The following is a 23,163-nucleotide window of genomic DNA, read 5'->3' as shown; positions in this document are numbered from 1 at the left end:
GCGGCGGGCGCAGCTGGCGCGGCGCGATGGCCCCCAGCGCCGAGACGCCCTAATTGGTGGCGGCGGAGCCGGCAGCGCGGGGGGGGGGCAGGGCCGGCCGCCGGCTGCCGGGGCGAAACCGCGCGTCTGTGCGGAGGGAGGCCCGAGGGAGGGGCGGCAGGCGGGGCGTGGGGCGCGGTGGTCTGATCGCGAACGGCTCCGGCTACGTAGACGGGGGGAGGGAGCCGCCTGTGAGCGGGGTAGGCTCGCGTGAGAGACAAAAGCTGGGCTCCACCGAGCGGGGGTCTTGGCCTCGCTGCTGCCGGGAGGGCTCTTTTGTTGCCGTTTTCCAACCGGAGGTTGTGCGCTTCCCGCCACCCCCCGCCGGTCACACTGCTGGTTACGGCCGGGGCGAGCAGCGCGAACAGGCGGCGCCTTCCGCCCGGCCCGGCGAACGAGCGCCCCTCGGCTCCCTGCCCCGTCCTCCACCAGTTGATCAAAGTTGGGCTGGGCCGAGAGAAGGAGCGGCCGGCCGGCCCGCGGCCCTCGCCAACCGGGGCTCCCCTCCCTGCCAGCCTCGGCGGCCCGGGGCAGCGCTGCCCCGTCCTTGCTCCCTCCGGCGGCACGAAAGCCTGTGTGTAGCGAGGTAGGAGGGAGCGGGCGCCTCCCGCTTTCTCTCCGCCTGTCCTCTCCTCCCCGCGGCTGGGGCTGTGGATAGGAGGAGCCGGAGGAAGAGGAAGATGACGAGCGGGTGCAATTAGCCTAACGAGGGACGGGTGGCGGAGGAGGCGGCGGCGGCCCCGCGCCGAGGACTGACACATCTGCTCTCTCTCTCCTCCTCCAGCCATGAAGGCAGAAGCCGGGGAGCGCAGCTGAAGCCCACGGTCGTCCCGGCGCTCTTCCTTATGGCAGCTGCCTGAAGAGGCCGAGACCCCTCCCCGGCGGCGGGGCTGGCCTCGGCGTGTCGGGTGTGCGCGAGTGGCTCTGGCGTTGGTTCCCTCCTCCGCTCCGTTCCCTTCCCCGATGTGGGCTCCTGAGGATTTGCACCTCCTTTGTAACCGGGAATGAAATAATGGCGACCCGGTGGGCAGCGGGGCCACCCGGCGGAGATGGAGACAACGAGCCCCCCCCGGGCGGCGGCAGCGGCGCCGGCGGCCAGGTAGGAGCGGCGGGGGCGGGCGGGGCGCGGGCTGTGCGTACGCGGCGGCAGGCAGGGCCGGGCCGGGCCGGGCGGCCGCCTCCCGCCGCGGGGAACGGCTTGGCTGGAGCGGGCTTAATGGCCGCCCCCTCTCTCCCTCCCTTTCTCCCTCCCTCTCTCTTCCTGCCCGCCCGCCCCGGAGTTGCTGGGAGTTGGACGTTGGGAGCGGTGCGGGCGTGCGGCTCCCCGGCAGCGGGCGGGGAGGCTGACCCGGCCGAGGGCTCCCCTCGCAGTCGGGGCGTCGCTCCTGGGCCGGGAGGCGGGGGCGCCTCGGCTGCCTCTGGGGCCGGGCGGCGGCTCCTCTTCCCGCCCCGCCGAGCGGCCGCCGTCCTCGCCCTCGGGGCGGCGGTTTCCGTGGGGTCGCCCCTTCAGCCCCCCGTCCGCCCCAGCCCCGCGGTCAGCTTGCGGCGCGGCGCCCCCACGCTCGGCCTCTCCGCGTCGTCTCGACGCGTCTGCCCCGTCCCCCGGGGAGGGGAGCGCTTGGCTGGGCGGCACTGGGGTACGACTCCCGCCTGGCCCCCCACCCCTGTCACGCTGAAGCCCTGGTGCTTTTAATAGGAGTACGGGTCTGGCCTCTGCCCCCTTCTAGCCAGTGCTCGCCACACTCCTGTCTGTACGCAGGGGCTTGTGCTAAACTTATTTCTATCCACAGCATTTGTTGCTGGAATGGTCCTCTGTGTGTTTAGTTTAAAAACTTGATAGCATGCCATATGGTGGTACCGTTGCATGTTTGGACTCGCAGCACAGGTTTTAACGCAGAACCGTGTCTGGTGTTTCCTTCTGTGCTCCCTGTTAATAAATCTCTGCGAAACAACTGTAACTTCAGGGCTAATAAAGTATATATAACAGCTTCAGTGGATGTGTTCCAAGATCTGTATTAAACTTTATTTAGAAAGACAAACTTGCTTTTTTGTCTCAAAGTTAGGACATGTGCCAAAGGCAAAAAACTGACTTAAACCTATGTAGGACTGTGAAATGGATGCCCTTTATATAGATGCTTCCCTTTGAAACTGATATGTAATAGAGTGATTTTAAACCTACAGAACTTAAAAGTGCGAGTGGCTTTTAGTTTGGTTGTGTGTGGGTTTTTTTGGTCTTTTTTTGTTGTTGTGTTAGGACACTGGGTTTTAGTTCGCTGGTATCCTCAGTTTACCCTTTTGCCTTAGTTTAAAGGTGGCACATATGGTATTGTAAGATTTTCCATACTGCCATCACCTCAGTTAAGGAATTCACACAATGTCTTAAAGCAGGTGGGTTGCATGAGGACAAAATGTGAACCTTAAGTAAGAAAACAGAAGATGTTGAGATTTTAGACTTTGTTACAAATTATGATTCTTAATTTGCATGTAGGATAAATCATGGTTTATTCTTGTTGATGCCCTTCTTAAAAATGTGACTGAAAACAAGGCCATATTTGGAGACAGTGTCCTTTAATACTGTTCAAATAGTGTGGGAAGAGGGAGGAAACCAGATGTCTAAGTGTAAAAACTAAAATCTGCTTTTTAATTCTATCATGTTGAGACTGCTGGTCTTTTGGCACTGGCAGTTGTCATAATCCACCTTTCGCTACTGCGGTAAGCCCTAACAAGGCCCGTGGTGCTTTTGGAGCTCATCATGTTAAAGCTGTCTAATTGGGGACTGCTAATAGGTACAGAATTGCAAAATGGACTGCTCTGCCTGTTGTTTTGCCTGATGCTTATATGTTGCAGCTAAAATGTAACTGCTAGGAAGCATGTGCTTACACTGATGATTGCCTTACTCGCAGCAGGCCTGACAAAATCTTTACTTGAATTTAGGTAGCCCTCATGAATTCTAATCAAGGTTGCAGTGCTTTCGCAGTTACTTTAGCGTGCATATTGCTGCCTGGCTTAAAGTTCAACTTACTTTCTTAAAACTTTTTTCATAGATTGGTGTAAAATGCCAATAGAGAGTGAGGATCTGCTGTCTCAGTTCAGTTGATGGAAGAGTTTCTGTGTGCAGTGCTTGATATGCTGCTAGATGTGAACAAATCCGTTTAACTGAAGTCTTGTATTGTTAAGAACTGCTTTTTTGCTGAATAAAATCAGAAAACACCTTCCATGAAACAGAGTTACTAATAAAAAGGAGTTTTAATTTTGCAGAAAAGTTGATGCAGTTGCAGGGTTTCATAGTGTGCTAATACTGACATGCAAGGTATTAGCAATTTTGGGAAATGATTTATGGTTTTGGACACCGTATCCCGTATGGTGTTTGCATTGTGATGCAATATTAACTCATCTACATTTAATGTTTAGCTGTAGACATATACACGCAGCAGGTTGTCACAAGGAAGGCTGCAAGCATAGCCCGTGTTCATCACAGGCAAGGAAGTTGCAACAGAAATCAGAATTTTCAGCCAGTTAAATGTTTTGGAAATGTACAGCAATAATCATTGAGGTTTGATGAAGAACTGAAAAACTTGTGCTCTGGCTTAAAGATCTGTGGTCAGGCAAAGAAAGGGAATGTCAGACTGAGAAACTAGCGCTTCTTTGTATCTTTGCATACAGAGGTGGGAGGATTGAGGACATGCGATGTGACTCCTTTAGGTAACGCCTATGTTGGGTTGATAATTGTTTTTTGTTTTGGATGCCGGTCTACTCTCATGCTATGTTCCCTTTGGTCATGGTTCATCGTGGTATCTGTTTTTATTTTCACTTAATTTTTTTGTTTTCCCTTTGACACTGTATCTGGTGGTCTTTCTCACTTCAGAGCCCCTTCACTGAAACGATTGTTGAGAACAAAGATTGCGCATTCAGGCTCGTGGGCTCCTGTCTGAACATACAGCGCCTGTTCAAAGGGACAGATCACGTATTCTGGGCTCTTGGGGGAGCTGGCAGAGAGGGCCAGGGACTCTCAGGGCTGTTTGCCATTCTGTTTGAAATCTGACACACATTTGCAAACGGGTGCAAGAATTGCTGAGCCTGTGTTCATACAGACAGATAAGTGAGAGTGTGTTCTTTCTGGTTTTCAGATTAACAGGCATATACTATCTCTGTTTCATCAGGTTTTAGCAGTGTTTTGCTGGGGTGTTTAAGCCCTGCTGAGGTACAGGCAGTACTGCTTCAGTCACAACATCCTGTCTATGGCCCTATCCAGATTTGAGGCTGGAACTGGCTTCTTTGTTAGTATATATTTCATCTCCCTTCTTCTGCCTAGAAAGGCACAACAAAAAGTGCTTTTTGTGCTTTGTTATTCCCACTATTTTGCATTTACTTTAAAAGAATAGCTAAATCTGTTTGTGGTGTAGTTTACACTTAATCTGTATTAAAATTACATTCAAAATGTTAAATGTAGGATGAAAAAACATTAATTACAGCATATGTGACTTCAAAAGCCAAAGTTTTATTGTAAACAGTACTGCTTCCTCAGTTTATGAATACTAAAACCCCTTTATCAAATGATTTTATTAAGTGTTTGTTATTTTTCTGTTGGAACTCGTTAGAGTACACATTTAGTAGTAGATATTTATTGCAAATTTCTAATACTTTATTGCAAATTTACATTAAGAGTGTAGGGTTTTGGTTTTGTGGGATTTTTTTTTTTTTTTTTTTTTTGCCTAACAGCTGAGTAGTTAGGCATAGTTGGTTATCCTCAGAGATTCCTGAGAGTTTCTGTATTTGGCAATAATTAGGAAATACATTTCCAAAGACTTCTGTGAAAGAATAGTCAGAGGTTATTTAGTACTTGCTTTGTAACCACAAATATATTTCAGAAAGGGAGAGAAAAAGCCATGATAGTTTCACTCCTACACCTTATCAGAGAGAGTACAACTGCATGATCTGAAGAGAAGACTGCGCTGGAAGGGTCAGGAACCAGAGAAGGGCAGTGATGACACTAAAAATAGAAAATTATTGGCATTCTCACTAACAATACTTAATAGATGGTTTACTATTTTAACAACCTGGTTGGGATGACATTGGTAAACTTCAAGTGGTGACTTCAGGTGCTATGCCCCTCTAATATAGGGGCACAAACACTGGAGGGGTGTATTTTGATCCTGCTTTTTCGATCTTTATGTAATTACGCCTGTAACCTGTTATGCTGGGTACGCTGTTCTGGATCTCTGTATTGTTGGATGTCAGCTTTTTCTATGCCTGATGCTTAGAGGCAGAAAGGTTTAATCGTGATATAAAAAAAGAATTAGAGAAGTGCATTTGTAAGATCTTACATGTCAAATAATACACAATACCAAAACTACTTGTTAGAAGTGTATACTTCTTATGGCGATAGAGAATTCTGTACCAACCTTGCATCAGGGGAGAATAAATTTGATATACAGACAGTGATCACAACTATTCAAAAAGCTTGAGTCTAATCCTGTTTAATCATGCAAGCATAGCCTTGACTTCTGCTCTCATTTATGTTGGAGTAAGCCTAAGATAATTTGACAGAACATGGACCTCTTCCATGAGGAAATGTTATGTATTTGATAAGCAACAGTATAAAGCAGCAAATGGTTCCTTTTTGAAATGACTTTTTGCTTCCCAAAATGACACCTTTGTTGAGTGTATCACTTTCATCACTGTCTGAATCCCCCCACCCCCCCGCCCAGTCTTTGCAAGAGACCTGATGGACTGAAGAATATCTCGATCTGTGTCAGTATAAAATAATAGCATTTATTGCACGCTATATATCTGAGTGAACTTTTTAAATAGGTTTAACAAGCATCAAAGTGCTAAGTTGACTATTGTTGTTACTTTCACATCTTAATAATCAAAATAATTAAAAATAGCTTACACATCTGCTACTTTAGATGTATTATTTCTTGCCTGTTATATTTACTTGCTTACACAAAAACCAATTGAGAGAACAGTTGGAGAAGAGAAGGTATTTCAGATTACACACTGTATGCATTTGTGATCTTGTCCATCTTGAATGTATGAAAACATCTTCCTGTAGGTGGATGACTAAATTGTAGCTCAGCAGAAAAGTGTGGGCAGTTGAGTATGAAAAGAGTAAAAGTTGGTCTTTATTTTTTGTTTTACATTTTGTGTATACGTTGCTGTGTAAGTGATCGTTAGAATATAAACATGTGCAACCTGTGAGAGCCTTATTAAAAGAAAAACTCCGTATCTGTTCGTAAGGAAGTCTTTGTACTAGTCTTAGACTAACCTGTTAGTAATATATACTGATGCTTTGTAGTTGGTGGTTTTTTTCCTCTGATAAACAACTGTCAGAAAAATGAAAGTTTTTAGCATTCAGAGGTTGTGTGTTACTCTTCCTTGCAATTGTTTGTATATTAAATTGCACAGGATAGGAAGCAGATATAAAAAATTAGGAAATTATTTTAAACAAAACCAGATTTATTTCCTGTTGTTAACAGGGGTCATTGTTCTTTAAAAGTGTGAATTAACCCTAGTATAAATGGCGAGGCTTCTGAATTGGTGTTGAAACAGTCTGAATTGATGGCACCCCAGAAATCAGTCATGAGCTGTTTGGTATAACTCCATGGTTGTGGAAGGCATCAGAGTTTATGATCTCATCAAATCCTTGAAATTAGGGCCTTGCTACAGAAGTGTTTGTCTGCCTACCATAATAGATAATCTATGTGTATATATATTAAATAATATGTTGTGCCAAGCATAGTAGATAAATGGTGGGTAAGAGTTACACTGTCTGGTCAGGTTAGTGGATGAATGGGGGTAATTGTGTCATACTTTGCCTGTTTATTACACAGAATGCAGATTAATGTAAATACCATGTATTTCTCCTGTCCAAATCCTTCTTACATAATTTTCTTGCAATTTGTAATATTTTTCAAAGACAGTTCCGTGGTATTTTTTCCCGATCACCTAGCATTAGGTACATACAGTAGATGTTTAAGTGCAGCTGATGGGTGGGAACAGTGACATCAAAGAAATTTTGATTTGTTCATATCAGAGGCTTGACACATCTTATAAACCTGAAAGTGCCTAATTTTACAGTTGCAAGGTGAGGTAAGCTGTTTCATGTATATAGTTCTTAAAGATTATTTAATGGGAAGGCTTCCTCTGTTGCATTTTTCTTTTTTATTCATTTTTTTTTAAACGGGGTGAAACTTCCCAGTTACATGGGAAGTCTAGCTATTCCCTGAATTGTACTGTCTTTCATTAGTAATCATGAAACCATTTGCTGAATTTACTGTTTTATCATTGCTGTTAGATTTGAAGAGAATTTTTCTGGGGACATGATACCAGAGTTTAGAGATTGGATCACTTGGTAATAGAAAAGTAAAAATCAGGCGCAGCTGTATGCTTTATTCTCTGAATATCTTCATTTGTGTTGGGCTAGATCTGCAGCATCTTTCTGAACTGGTATGCACTATTATGATGTTGTGTATATGTCATCAGTGAATTGCATAGCAGGAAATGCTGCTACTTTATATTTTCTGCTCTTTATTTTCATATTGAAAGCTAGTAGTCCAGAAAATATTTGAGTGAAGAATTGGGAGCTGTTGCTGCAGCTTTCTGAACAGCATAATGTTTGAGAGTGGCTGATGCAAGTCACGTTAGTAAATATTTAGTGCTGGGCATGAGAAGTTCTGTGTGAGCATTCTAGAAAAATACAAACAGCTGTTTAGGTTTTGACTCTGGCTTGCGACTGTGAGTGTACACCTTTGGGAGTGTAGGTAGTGGGCTTATTTTTGTTCTAAATTTCTTTATTTCCATTTGCTAGCAGCTGCTGCTTTGCTGAGAGTGAATGAGGTGTCTCCTTAGAGGACATGGCTAATTACAGATTGGCTGTTGGTGGAGGGGTGCACTTTGAGATAGACATTTTTCTTTTATGTGTGTGTCATTTGCATAATGTGTTAGGACACACAGTATGGACTGCATTAAGCACTAGCAAATAACACTGTAGGGAATAATGTTGCACTGGCATCGCTGAGCTGGCTGGATGACATAATCTTCCTTATTGTAAATTTTGAGGTTTATGCTGCTTTTTTTTTTGCTTGGAGTGCCAGGGAGGATAAATCAAATAGAAGACTATGAATTGTATTGGGAGAGATTTTAAACACTTCTGAGTAGTAGTTGCAGTTGGTACAAATGAATTGGAAAGAGGAACCTGAGCCTGTTTATGAAGTGATCTTTTTGTTTTTAGACAATAGAAATGGCAGTGTGCCCTCCTACTTTATGTATACTCCTTTGTATTCTTAACAGAGTACTATTTCTTACTGAAACCTAATTACAATTCACCCACCCTTTAAAAGACTATATTTTACTCTCTTCTATTTTAATTTTTCATCTAAAGTATATGAGGCTTTTGCTATTGCAAAGTTGGTGAGAACATAAGAAAACAAACACTCCTGTAATAAAAAGATGCTAAAAAAACCCAAAGCTGCTTAAACTGCCTTGACGTTAATGTTGAATATATAGATGATATCTGCTTCAGATGTGTGATTTTTTTTTTATATTATTATTTTATTCTAAGGTCAGAAAAGGCTAAAATTGAAATATTTTCTTGTGATTTAACACTTTGAGGTGAATGGGTGTCTTGGGTACTACCTATTCTGAGCACGGGATAAGCTAAAATAGAATCTTTAAATTCTCAGAAATCCCTTCTAGATCATCTGCCTTGTGACAGATGCAGTCTACCCAGTGATATGTACATGGCATTGAGGCAAACTTTTCAATTTTGAGAACTAAAACTGAGCTCAATCTACAAACTAAATTGCATTTTTGTATTGGAAAACTTCACATAGAGAGACATTGTTCAAAAACTAGTATATGGAGCTCAAGTCATGTGGATTTCAAAACCCAAGACAGTTTCAGTTTGTGTTTTTTTTAAGGAAAAAACATTTTAACTTGTTCAAGGTCTGCCCCATTGTAATAGAACATGGAAGTGGTTGATTTCCTAAGAAATGTGAATGATCTTTAAATACAATTCTTTAATTGAATTTAAGGTCTGTTGTAGATTAGACATGTTTAAAACTCATATGTCCTCAGTTTTATAACGTTTAAAAGGCTTGAGTTCAGTTGGTGCTTGCAGGAGTATGCAAAACTGTCAAAATCTCCTTGTGATGCAAGAATCAAGAACTGAAATGTTGTGGTGGTGTTTCAGCCAGCAAAAAAGCAACAGATCTAGTATGTGCATCTCAAACAGGTGGCTCTTACTACCTGTAGGTTCTGACCTGTTTTTGTAAGATAAAGATCTGGTTAAAATTATCTCTGAAAGGAATGCCGCAGTTTTCATGTAGCGAGCTGTCCCACTGCAGTTTGTGCTTTGTTATTGTTGCTGTACTTTTCTTCTCAGCCCTCCAATTTTGAAGCAACTTCAATAGGGAGCCTGTGACTGGTGAAAAGTATTCTTGTGTGTAGCCACAAACATTTCTTATTCATCAATGGTTGTAAAATCTGACTTGTTCCTTCTTGCATGCATTTTAAAATTTTATTATCCTCAATCACCATAGTAAAAGGTGAGTAAGTAAACTTTGCCCGGAGTAATCAATTTTCATGGCAATTTTACAGGCCCTCTGCTCAATTCTGTGTACTTACATTGTTTTTGTATGGGTCTGTGTGAATACAGTCATGTGTGTTCTATTACCTTAAGTTATTTTTTGAAAATATGTTGGAGAAGTTGTTTTGGATCTGCCTGTGAGGTGGGATTTAAACGTGATCTCCTTTCTTGTCTTGAGGAAGGAAGAATGACTGGCTTGTGTGTTGCTCTTGGGGCATTAAAGTATTTCATCTTGCCAAATTAGCATTAATATAGAAGTTTGCAGAGTGAAACAAGTTTACATGAATAGTTTTCAAGGTTGCAATCTGTGCATCTGAATCAGATGAGGTGCTTCAGTAGCCATTAATAATTAGGCAAGCTGGCTGATCCTGATGTCATGGAGGTAATCTTACAAGCTCATTAATTGAATCTCTTTTGTTAACATTTTCATTTTTTAAAAAAAATGAGAAGTAATAATACAGCTTTTTAAAAGTACTGCATACCTGATCAAAATGTTCCTTGTAGCTGAGTTTGTGGAACAAAGGGTTTTTCTGTATGCAAGTGTTATGAAACATGAAGTATAATGGATGCAGGCCAATACTCATAGCATTTCATAGCCTGTGGCCTTTAGGTGTTGTTTTTTATGACTTCTTTATACATGGTTTTGAGTAATTTTCTGTTTACGCTGTGACTGAGAATATGATTCAGCTGTATATCTAACAAGGTCTGATAGCTTTCTGCTGTTTTCCTGAGTTAAATGGCGATGGAGAGGTAAAGTGTTTGTTTTTCTATCTTCTTTTGTGCAGAATTTTTGCTTGCTGATGCTGTTATTCAGGCATTTTGAAGTGAAGATGAATTGTCTGTGAAGAAGTGCAGAAGGACCTTTTGATGTTCAGCACTAATGGATAAAAACTAAAATGAAGTTTTAGTTCTTGCATAAATGTCAAGTAATATGTCACATATAAAATACTGAGAGTTAATGATTAACTAGGAACTCATGGGCGAGGTCTTAAGAGTTGTGATAGGTAACTCTAAGGATTAGACAGCAGCTTAGTGCTCAGTGTTGGTCAAAAAAGCAAATTGTCATGCATTTCCTAATAATTTTGAACAGTTAATGTTCTCTGTCATAACTCAGTATATAAATCCATGGTGGATTTGGAGCTGGTGTGTCTAGGTCTAGTTCTGTCCCTTCCCCCTTCATTTTTCCCCATCTCAGAAACAATACAGTAGAGCCAGAAAAACGTGGCTAAGATAAGCAAATATATGGAGTTGCTTCTGTACCAAAACAAAATAAGGAAGCTAGGACTTGGCATTTTGGGAGAGAGGAGACTGTAGAGATGGAGAGATGATTTTGAGATGTAGCTTTCTCCATCTCTCATGAATTTCTATGAAGCAGCTCTTTACTATCAACTCCAAGAACTTGGTTAGATGAGCATGGTGAACTGAGAACAAGCAAAAGGAGATGGCCCTTTGCATAAAACTTAATTAAATTTGTTACTCTGCACCATAATATTTTGGAAGTTAAAAGTGTGTATGTAAGCTGAAAGATAAACCAGATACATTTTCGGAACAGCAATAGTGACAGAGTTACAAAATACCCTTGTAGTGGAATGAATTATGGATTTGTGATCTCATGTTCTTTCCTGTTTGCAGCTGTCTGCATTTGGTCACTGTTGGAGCTGGGCTAGGTGGACCTTTGATCTGACCTACAGGCGTTCTTACATGTTACGATGCTGATTCTGTGATAGTTTATTAGGATTCCTCCTGCTTTCTGAAGGTTCTGTACTAAGCCTGCTGAAACAAGGCAGTCGTTTGCAATCAGTGACAGGAAATGCAGTTTTTCAGATGTTCAGGTCTAGGACCTATTTTTGCTTCTTGAAGGTTCAGGCTAGATATCAACTTTTTTTTGCTTGCTTTTGTAAGAGCTGCTGTTAATTCTTGTTGCATCATGTGGGTCTAATGTTCTCCAGTTTTGATAAGCTAAAATGAAATGCACAATTACTTGCTTTTGTGTTTACCCCATCTCTTCCTCCATTCCTCTTTCCCAGTCTCCCAGCTGAAGGAGAAGGCAAGGTGATTGTGTGGCTTGTATGCAACTTAAACAGGCTGTTGTAGTTCTCTTTTTTTTTTTTTTTCTACTTGTTTGCAATCCGGCAAGTATTTTTTCTGTCTGTGGATTTTTTTTCTGCATCAGTTCTTTTAGTGGGCAGCATTAGATTGCAAGGCTTTGTTCTTGGTTCCAAGTCTTGCAAATATTGGGCAGCAAAACCAGTAAATCCCTAAGAGCCTGTGGAAAACTCCTTTCTCCTTCTATGGTAAGTGATGCTACTGAGTCTTCTGTTTGCTGTAGAATCATTACTCTTCTTGTACTCTAGTTCTGTGGTACCAGTTTAGGGAAAGGAAATAGCACTTTCAGGAGCTACACAGCAAGCTACATAGCTTTGAAGGCTGCTGCATAGGACTGAGTGATGTACAAATAGGGAAAGTACTGTAGGGACAAGCTCTACTTGGCAAAAAGGAAATTCTCCCCTTCACCAATCCTGAAAATGAATTATCAAGAAGGTAACAAAAAAATAGTAAAAAAAATGCGTTGGGTTTATTGTCTTTCGTGGGTGGGCAGACCAACAACCCCCAGCCCCCAAAACTATTTTTAAAGCTAGATCTAAAATGTTAAAAGGCATCTGTGGCTAAGATGGTTTTTGCTCTTGTCATCAGTGATTCATGACTGAGAAACGAAATTCTTTAAGGTGAGTGAGTAGAGACTGGTGATATTAGACAGTTACTCAGCAAGGTGTGTTCAGGGTAAACAGTTCTCACAGTTAAGTTCGTATGTAGAGAACAATATTTTTCCTCACTTAAACTGGAAAGTTATAAATTTACAGGAAAAAATGTTCAGTTGAAGACATGCTACTTAAAATCCAGTGATGCCTGGTTTTCACACTTACCTGGTAGGAGTTTATTTGGGAAAAAGATTCTCCCTCCCCCAAGTCCCTTAGCATGTTAATCTTTTCGTGTTTCATGGGCAGTTGTCAGTGGCTCAAACTGTAGATGATGCAACATCAGTCAGTGATTTAATGGTTGTCTGTACACTTGCTTGCAGCTCACAATGGGAACCTGAAGTTTGGAAACTGGATTTCATCCATGTGTTATGTTCTGTGTCTGCTGTGAGGGAGGTGAAGCACAAACACTGCAATCATCTCTGTCTCATTTTGGATAGTTCCAGAAGGGTGAATCATAATGTTTTAGTGTGGGACTTTTTTGGTTGTGGTTTTGGGGGTTTTTGGGTGGTGGTTTTTTTTTGGTGTGTCGTGTGTGGGTTGGGGTTCTTTTGGTTTTGGGTTTTTGGTGGGTTTTTTTTGTTTTTTTCATTTTGTTTTTAATTGAAGCCATTAATGCCACCAGATGAATTGAAGTGAAGGTATTATGTAGAGATTAAGAACAGGATTTGTGGGAGTGACTTGACCTTAAGTTCAGTTAATACTGTGGTCATTTCCCCCACTTAGATAATCTGGCCTGGCAGATTTCTCTTTGCTGCTTAGGACCCAAGATACCATGAGCTTTCATTCCTTCGAAGGCTCTTGTAGTCTTCCCTAACTCAGTGAGAAAGCAGGGATTACAGGCTTGTGTCCTCAACTGGGTATACTAGCCTTTTCAACCCATGAGGAGTAATGGTGGTTATTACTCTATTTTTTTTATTTTTTTTTAATTCTGTGGTGCAGTTGTTTTTTCAAGAGCTTCGTCTCTTTTTTGTAGAGACACTTCTTATCTGGGGAAGGAGTAGGTCTAGTTGCATTTTAGAATGACTCACTACAGAAGGATCTTCTAATTAATTCTTAACCCTTAATAAAGCCTTTCTGGGGTAGTTGCGCTTTATTTCACAAGCCTGTTTTTTCACTGTTACCTCGTTTTACGTGTTGCTATTACAAAGTGGTAGTAGAGGCTTTACTGTTCTGTCATGCCATTTTGTACTTTTGTGTTCCATCCAGTTCCCAGACGTTCTTGTGTTTATTGCTTAAAATGGTTGCAGTCCAGACTACTTTATTCTTAAGTGCAGATTTAGGGTAAGTGACTTCAGAAATTATAAAAAATGTGGAGGAAGAGATTTGTGATGGCTCATGTTAACAAAAGTTTCTTTTTTTTTCTAATTGCAAAAAAAAAAAAAGGTATTCAGAGTCTTATTTAAAATACTGAAATAGGGGGGAAATGACATTGCTCCTGCTTCATAAAATAACCTGTATAAAAATCCTTTCAGCTGAAGATTCTAATAGGCTTTGGACCAGCAGTTCTAATAAATGAGCTTCTGAAAAAAAGCCTTCAATTCTTGTGAAAACCAGTTGTGTCTGTTCTATTACTGTTCTTTAGATAAAGGCAACTGCTTTTTGTATTATGTGCTAGAATATAAGAATAACTTGCATTGTATACTTTCTGCAGACCTTCTTTTGGAAGAATTGGTGCCAGGTTTAAGCACAGATACCCCAAGCAGCTAGTATTTTCTTAAAGTATTAAGAGTAAAAAGCCTAAAAATAGAAGTTCTGTTTCTTTTTATAATGCAAAACTATATAATATCTAAAACCTGATACACTGTTGTATATGAAGACACAACATGAGAACATGAAGAATGTTGTAAAAATAATTAGATTTCAAAATATTGTTAAACACACTGTGGAAATAGGTATGTTTGTTTCAGGAATGAAAAGTTGATAGCTTTCTATAACTCCCCTATTCTTAGACAAATCTAGGAGGGGAAGAAAGCTTCTTTCTTTAGAGGAAATCTGGGAAGAATAAAGCCTCCGTTTTTGAACGTATGCAGCTTGAAAGAGTTGTAGATACTTCTCCAAAACCAGGCAAATAAGACTGTTTGCTGTAAACACAGTACAAATTGTGAATTTGTAAACTGTAAATTTCATCTTACAAAATAAAATTCTTGAGCATCTTTCCATAGCGAGTCATGGACTAAAGTATGATTATACTTCATCTACTGTCTCCTTACAGCATTAACAGAGTCTGCCTGTCTTAAGAGAATTCTCTCTTCCTGGTGGTTTTTTTTTGTGTGTGTGTGTGTGTGTTTGGTTTTTTTTTGTTTGTTTGTGTTTGTTTGGTTTTTTTTTTTTGCAATTTTGTGAAACCAAGATTCTAGTCTTGGCAAAATAAACCTTACAGAAGCCTTATGTGAGAAGGACATAGGTATCTAACCTGGAAATAAGAGTAGATGGTTAAGTGTACCGAGTTGGGAAAGCAGTAAGAGCATACTAATGCTCTGTTAAGAAGGTTTTTTATTGCAAATGGATTTTATCTGTCCTCCTGCTATATGATACTTTTGCAGCTCTTTGTAGTCAGCTGTCAATATTTGAGGGGTTCCCCCTGCCCCCCCTGTTTCCTGTTGGGTTTTGGATAATGAGGTAGATTAATATGAAAATGCACCTTACTAAAGAATATGGTTACAGATTTGGTCAGTAGATTTTTGTATAGCCTGAACTTGAAGTAAGAGATAGGCAAAAGGCTGCCCTCAGTGGCAAAATACAGGGATCAGCTGGTCTGTGATAACTAGCTGTGGTACAAAGAAAAGGCTTTTCTGTAGTATTTGCAGGATTTCATGTGGAGCCTGGAAACCACTGCTGTACCTGCTGCAGTTAGTGTTTGGTATTAGATCTTTCTATGTCTCAAATTCATTTTTTGATGCTGAGATCAATATCAAGGTGAATTTGTGTTTATTTTTCCTCCTTCCTTCCCTATACACATGTGATTATATGTTGTAATAGTAGATCCTGTAAATGGTTGCTGAAGCCAGAAGTTTGAGAGAAGGATGACATTTGCATGAATAATGTAATTTCAGTAAAATTAGATTAAAATGGCAGAGAAGGAATGGATACACCTTTGCACTTACCTTTAAAGGTTTGTGTGCATGTTAGCAGAGAGTACTGCCAGATATATTGAACAGGAACAGTTTGGGAATGTTAGGGATTTGAGCTAGAATGTAATACTGTGCCAAAAACCAGCCTGAACCTGATTTGTCTGCAGGTACCATTTGTGTCACTGCTACATAATGCATTCTCACAACTGAAAATAAGGCATGGAGTTAAAAACAGTCTTCACAGAATCAGTGAATCACTGAGGTTGGAAGGTGCTGCTGGAGATCATTGAGTTCAACAGCTGGAGCAGACTGTCTAGGACTGTGTCCAGGCTGGTTTTGATTCCAGGGATGGAGACTCAGCAGCTTCTCTGGGCACCCTGTTCCAGTGTTTGATCACACTTCTAATAAAAGGTGGTTTGGTTTTTTTAATGTTTAAATGGGATTTCCTCTATTTCAGTTTGTGCCCATTGCCTCTTGTAATTTCATTTCTGGAACTGTTGTGAGTCTGGTGCCTTATTCTTCACCTTTCCTCCTACTTCCCGCATCATGTATTTGTACATGTGGAAAAGTTTCTGCCTTGTTCACACACCCCCCCCCTCAGCCTCTCCAGGCTAAAACAGTCTCAGCTCTCTGAGCCTTTCCTCATGTGACGTGCTCCAGTCATTTAGTCACCTTTGTGGCTCCTCACTGGACTTGCTTCAGTATGGCCATATTTGTTCTGTACTGGGGACCCAGGAACTGGACACATCAATACAGATGTGACCTTACCAGTGCTGAGTAGAAGGGAAGGGTCCCCTCTCTTACACCTGCTGGTTGTACTCTGCTGCATGGAGTCCAGCAGGCTGTTGGCTTTCCTTCCTACAAGGGCCACATTGGTGGATCATGTTCAGCCTGTTGTCCATACAGGAACGCTAGGGCCCTTTATGCAAAGCTGCTTTCCAAATAGTTTCCCAAAGCCTGTTCTTGTGCTTGGGGTTATTCCTCCTCAGGTGCAGGACTTGACATTTCCCTTTGAATTTCATGAGGTTCTCATGAATTGGTTCATCCACTTCTGCAGCCTGTCAGCGCCTACCTGAATGGTAGCATGCCCATCTGGTATCCCAGCTGTTCTTCTCATTCTTGTATCCTCTGCAAACTTGCAGAGGGTGCTCTCTGCCTGATTGTCCAGGTCATCAGTGAAGAGGCTAGTGCTGGCCCCAGTGCTGGCCTCTGGGGCATGCCACCAGTGGCAGGTCTCCAGCTGGACCTCTTGCCATTGGTCATAACACTTGCAGCCTGACAGTTCAACCAGTTTCCAGATGAGTTCACTGCCCATTTACCTAGCCCATACTTCATCAACTTGTCCATTACGACATTATGGGAGACAGTGTCAAAAGCCTTTCTGATATAAACAACACCTGCTCTTCTTTTATCTGCCAAGCCAGTTGACTCTGTACATATCACTCTCAGGTCAATTAAGCATGTTTTCCTCTTCACAAATCCACCCTCTTGTCCTTTGTGTATCCTTTGGAAGCCTGCCTTTTTGTCCCTTTCCCAGACTGAAATCCAGGTGGGCTTTGGCTTTCCTAACCCCAACGCTGCAGATAGCATCTCTATGCCTCCTGTGTCACCTGGGTCTTGCTTGCAATCCTTGTACGCTCCCTTTTTACATTTGAATTCAGTCAGAAGCTTCTTGTTCATCCATGCAGGCCTCCTGCCACCTTTGCTTGATTTTCTGCACGCTGGTATGGACCATTCTTGAGCTTGGAGGAGGAGATCAATGAAAATCAGCCAGCTCTCCTGGACCCTTGCTCTCTGCGTTAGTCTTCTGTGGGATTCTTCCAAGCTGATGCCTGAACAGTCCTGTGCTTCTGAAGTCCAGGGCTGTGATGCTGCTATTTGGCTTTGTTCCCTTCTCCCAGGATCCTGAACTCCACTGTTCACAGTTACTGTAGCCAAGGCTGCCCCTGAATGTCACACCCCAAACAGTTCTCCCTTGTTTATAAGTATGAGGTCCAGCAGATTGCCTCTTCCTTTTTCGATCCTCAGTCACCAGAGCCAGGAAGTAACTGTCAGCATATTCCAGAAGCCTACTGGATTGCCTGTGTCCTGCTGTGCTGATAATAAAATTAATAAAAATAATATTTTTGTGTACATTTTTTGTGAGTGCTTTCTGAATTGTTTTTGTACAAGGTAAAGTAGGAACTGCTCTTGCAGGTTGTTGACCAGGAATTATACAGGGGAATTAAATGCAAAGAAGAGGAAGCTTCATTATAGGATTAATCTGTTATATCATACAACAAAATTTAAATGCCAGGATATAAAATTGGTAAGAAAACCAGTGAAGAGGTTTGGTAAAGGACTTAAATAAAACTGAAACAACAGCTTACATTCCTACTGTTAAGTAGCTTTTAGTTAGTTTTATGTCCATTGTGTATTCAAAATCTGGTTGAAAATAGTTTGGTAAATTCTGCTGTCTTCGTGTCTTGCTGCATGTTAGTGGTGTGCATGTATCACCATTGTTTGACATACAGTATTTTGTGCAAACACCTCATGTTTTTCAGATCTTGGAATTTGTGCCATTTGATCTGGAGTTGCAGTGTGGTGACTTAAAAAAAAAAAAGTAATTTCTCACTTGAAAGACAGGGTTAGAAAATATGTTGTCCTTTTACAGACATAGTAAAAAATGAAAACAAAAACATCCAGAAGAGAGGCACTTCTTTAGTACCAGATATTTTTGCATATTCCTATTACTGTCACTTATGTAATGAAGAGCTTGGCAATGTGCGTAGTAGTTTCGTGATTGATAGGTCACACTGCATTCTCACACTTGGGACAAGACTGGTAAAAGATATTCCTAAGATACACTATGAACTTAATATAACACTAAGAGAATTTTTTGTTAAGGATCAAGACCTGCTGTTGACTGAAAGAAGATTGTAGTGATACAAGGCAGATTTTCTGCTGAAATACAAGCAACTGTGATGAATTTAGTTTAGGTGACTTGCTGTTTGTTACATAGTCACCCTGTCATCTTCCACTAAAACCTCTTGCACATTTCTTGGTTTCTGCTAGTGGTGGGTTTTTTTACCCCTATGCTCCACACATTCAGCTATGCTTGTTTGTTTTTAATTTATTCTGAATGTTGGAGTTTTCAATAACTTGTTTTGTAGGATTTCTTGGCTGTAATATTAGTACTCCCCTGAGCATTGACAGAAGTCTGATACTTGATACATCATGATTGATTTAGGACTTGCTTGTTAAAATGGTATGTTTTTTCTTGAAACTAATTTCATTTGGTTTCACTGACACATTGATTTCAGGCTTTGAATGTAGGTCTCGTAGACTGTCTAGAACTTTTTGATAGCATTTTATGTGGTGTGTTCCTTCACATACAGAAAATTCCTTTGCATGTGAACAGCTTTTTAGTTTGCTGAAGTATACTGGTTCAGGTGGTTTTATACTAGTTTCAGGTGCTGTTTCCTGGGTTTGTGCACCTGGGTTTCTGGCTTAGGTTGTTTGATTTGGTCTTTAATTAATAGGAATTTCTTTTGAGATTTTAAGTGCTAGTGTATTTATTTCATATTTGCTAGCCATTAAGGGTGGGATATTTTTACCTTTTTTGTTTGTTTGCATTGTAGCCCTGACCTTCTCAATTAAATAAAATAATTAAAAAATCTTTGACCCATAACTCTATCCAGCTTTTGCAGAAAGGGAACCTGTTACTTGTAATGTATTTTGTTTTGTATTCAGTACAGAGGGAGGCTTTTTAACATGTGACAAATATAGATTTAATCATTCATGCTCTATTAAGTTTTTTGGGTGCTTTTGTACGTTGTCATTCACTTCCACTGTGCAGTCTAAAGGTGAGGACCACTTAATGCCTTCTCTCACCCTATTCATCCTGTCTTCCTGCCACTGAATCATTACTTCCTCCATGGTTGGAATTTCTTTCCATTATTTAGTGTATGACAAAGACACTTCTAATGCATAAAAGACTTGAGAAAAGCCATGGAAATACATGCGGGTTTTGCAGTTCTGGAGAGGATAGTTCTAACAATTCAATAGAGAAAAAAAAATAATAGTTCTTACTACTATGAGTAATGCTGGTGGTGTAATTGTTGTTGCTATACCTGTGTAGCATAGTAATGTAGTTGGTCATACTGTTCACAACATTTGCACTCAAATCTTCAAAACATGTTGGTGGTGTTCCCCATCTGTTGGGTGCTATTGAGGTTCCTCCAGGGGACCGTGCCCAGTTTTTGGCCTTCCCAGCAGGACAGGACAAGCTGGAGAGAGGGAAGATGTTCAGGGGCTGGAGTGGAGGCCAGTGGCACCAGCTTTGCTCAGCTTGGAGCAGGGAAGGCTGAGGAGGGAGCTGGCTGGGGTCTTCAGCTGTTTGAAAGTGAAGGGACAAGAGGGAACAGTTGCTGTAAGGGAAACTCCAGCTGAACACAAGGAGAAAAAATTCTTGTTGAGGGTGGTTAAACATTGGAACGGGTTGTGGGAGGTCCTGGAATCTTCCTTTTGAGACTTTCAGCGACTCTACTGGGTAAAGATCTCAACAGTCTTTTTATCAGTAGTCTCCAGTGACGGTGGACTAGAACTGCATGTTGTTCTTTAAATAACCTTCTATTTTGTTATGTTGTAAAAACCTTATTGGGATGTGCTTTGTAATAAAAACGAGGTATTTCTTACTTTTGCTAGGAAAAGGACACCTATCTGAGCCTGCAGACTTCTGAAAAATTGGGAAAATGGAATTAGATTTACTGCAAAACACTGACTCTTCTGTCATTCTTGCGGTTTGGATTATTTTTTTTCTGAGGCCTACCTGTATAGTACTTCTTGAAGATGAAGTTTTCAGTGTAAAGCTCAGCAGAATTGCACTGTTTTGGGTGGCATCTGTTTTAGAGATGAATGTGTTTCAGGCATAAGAAATAATAACAGATGATTCATCTTGATCTTGTGCCTGTCTTGGGAATTTTGGTGTGATGAGTGAAGAGGAGATGGCTTTTCAGCATCCAGCATGAGTTTTGACTACAGTGGTGATGAGGCCAAATTTATGGTTCCTCTTTATCACTTAACTTTAGAGGATGAAGCTTTGGTAAGGGAAATTAGAAGAAAATTAGAATCAGGTTGACTTCCCTAGGAGCTACCTTGTCTTGTGTGGCTCCTGTATTAACTACCTTTTTGCAGGATCTGTGTTCAAGTAAAGTGGAGGTACAAATCTGCTTTCTAGAGGTTTCTTTCTTTGCTTATCCTTATGTTGGGGAATTCCAGAAATTGTATTTTAAAGTAAGTTCTTGGAAGACCTTTATGTTTTTCTCATTGTGCTTTAACTTTTTAGAGTAAATCATTCTTCTCTGTCAATATCTTGGGAATAAGGAGTAGGAAAGAGATGGTTCTGAGATCAGCATGCTTCTGAGAATCATAAATCTTGATGGTATTGGCTCTGCTTATACTCTTTCATAATAGTAAGCACTCAAAAATATTTTTAATCTAAGAAGCGTGGGATTTTCCACAATTTTTTTCTATATAGAATGTTGATAGGGAATTAAAAATTATTAAATTGAGTTACAGTCCCTCAACTTCTATCTCTCTAGTCTCTGCTGGCTAGAACACAGAAGTCCTTGCTTCTAGAACTAGTTTCAGATGAGGCTTTTCATTTATTCATTTTTATGAATTGAACAAAGATCACTACCACTCAGAAAACCAGTTTCCTCTAGTCCCTAGGAAGCTTTTCTTCCATCTCCTCCGAGGTCTGTCTGTGTTTTTGCTGGTGGTCTTCTAGCAGTCTCTGGCTGAAGTGGTTCACTGAAGGGTCAAGCAGCAAGCTGTTGGGCTGACCAAGCCCATCACTTCTAAAGTCAGTCATGTAAGCTTTTCATGTAGACTTCAGAAATCATTTGGAAAGTGAAACTTATTTAATAATAAAATACTTTTTTTTTTTTTAATGCTGATGAATGCTATCATGCTAATGTGAGAAAACTTTAAGATGCTGCTTACTGTGAAGCTTCCTTTGAGGGAAGGTATAGTGTTGTTTGTCTTACCTTTCAGAGGATGCGCTGACTGTTTTAAGAGTTTGGAAGGATGAATCGTGCCACCAGGATAGTGAGGTTTAAAAGTGTAATTTTAAGCGACACACTCTTACTAAGATCTACTTAGATACCATCCCTGCGGAGCTGTGTGTGTTGAGTCTGCGGTTTTTTGCAATCAGTGTATTTCCCTTTAGTGGTAACCACTAAAAATTACCCTGGGCTCACAGTGTAATTGAAATTTTGAGGCCAGAGGGTGAAGCCATTGACTTCCTCTCTAAATGTAATGGGGCAGTGCTTCTAGTTAAAGGAAAAACAGGTCTTTACCAGTGCTACAGTAGTATTTTGCATAGTTTGTTTTTGTCATAAAAGATTTCTTTTATCCTGTGGTTAAGAAATAAAAAGATCTTAAATTCCAGTGTTTGAATCATGTCAAGTCTCATGCTGCAAGTAGTTGCCTGTTACATACAAATTCAGACACCTGGTTTCTGCACTTTTGATCGTTTAGACACATTACAGTAATGCTCTAGTTTTACATAATGCTTTTCACATTCTGTCTGAAAATATGTTCAGTTATCTGAACTCTAGAAATAAGTAGGATTTTGGATGTACTCCTTTCTTTGGTGTAATACATGGCTACTTTTAACATCTGCTTCGGCTGTACTTCACTGTTTCAAATTTCCGTATAAGGTGCTTAGATCTGTCCATTGCTGGGCTAGGAACCTGAGCTTCTTCTGTTGTATGCCGCTCCAGGAGCTACACCCCATAAAGTGAATTGCAACACCACCTTTGCTGTGCCTATGTTTTGTGAATTTGAGCTTTTGCTCTCTAGAAAACCATGCTTTCTTCAGCTCTTTTGTTCTTCCCAACAGAGATACAGAAAATGGGGAAAGTAGAATTTAACCTATTGGAAAATAAATGTTGGTCAGAAAAAATATCGTTCTGCCTATACTCACGAATTTTTTTGGCAAGAATATGGCTCTAGGCTTTTTCTGACAGTAATTTTCAGTTTCTATGCTTTTTTTCTAAAGAATTCAAATGAATGTTATAGAATTGAAAGGTATAAAAAGTACTAGCCTATGGTTATGCAGGTTTCTTCTTTAATTCTGATATGATCACAATCTCTGCATTTCTGTAGGACAATTTGAGAATAATGCTATATGATAATGGAAGAAGTAGGAAGGGAGTAGAGAATTGGTTTATTGTCAAAAAAAAAAAAAGGCTATGGAATGTAGCTTGTGCAATAATAACTGCGTGCTGAAAGAGTGGAAGGCATCACGGGTGAAAATGCAGGGCCTGTGTTCTTCAAGCAAAAGATATGGTAGGAAGCAAGTGATGTAATGGAGTGAAGACATAAAAATTCATGAATCTTATTTCTTTTGTGCATGTCATCAGTTTGCCCATCAGTTAGCTCCTCTACAGTTGCTCTTGAGCTCACTGGCCAATTTTGACCAGATTTCAAGGCAGGAAGAAGGTCTTGGAGATAATGAAGTGCCTGGAATATTGGAGCAACTTGGTAGCTAAATGGAAGCGAAGCACAGGTTAATGCTTCACACTGAAGGTGAGGTGGGGGAGCTCTGGTGGCCAGTCAGCACATGCATGGCTGCTGTCTAGCCAAAACCCTTATTCTTTCCTCTGATGGGAGGAAAGATGATGAGGGGGAGGTACACGATGTACAAGACAGAAGTCAG

At 41.0% G+C, this 23,163-nt stretch overlaps 1 protein-coding gene across 5 annotated transcripts in view; it reads left to right on the top strand.

Annotated features, from left to right (window-relative positions):
* Positions 1–23,163, top strand: part of ARHGAP21 (Rho GTPase activating protein 21) — a 118,972-nt gene that overhangs the window by 659 nt on the left and 95,150 nt on the right. For 2 of the 5 annotated variants that reach the window (XM_040591117.1, XM_040591119.1), the window contains exon 2: positions 824–1,138. In XM_040591117.1, the coding sequence (XP_040447051.1) occupies positions 1,052–1,138 (87 nt within the window). In that variant the 5' untranslated portion in view covers positions 824–1,051. Of the gene's footprint in view, positions 1–187; positions 240–274; positions 626–695; positions 1,139–23,163 lie in introns of those variants that run through there. The other 3 variants (XM_040591120.1, XM_040591121.1, XM_040591123.1) reach the window with 3 other exon arrangements.

The sequence above is a fragment of the Falco naumanni genome, chromosome 4 (genome assembly GCF_017639655.2).
Source record: "Falco naumanni isolate bFalNau1 chromosome 4, bFalNau1.pat, whole genome shotgun sequence".
Classification (NCBI taxonomy): Eukaryota; Metazoa; Chordata; class Aves; order Falconiformes; family Falconidae; genus Falco; species Falco naumanni.
This window is presented reverse-complemented; position numbering and strand designations above follow the sequence as displayed.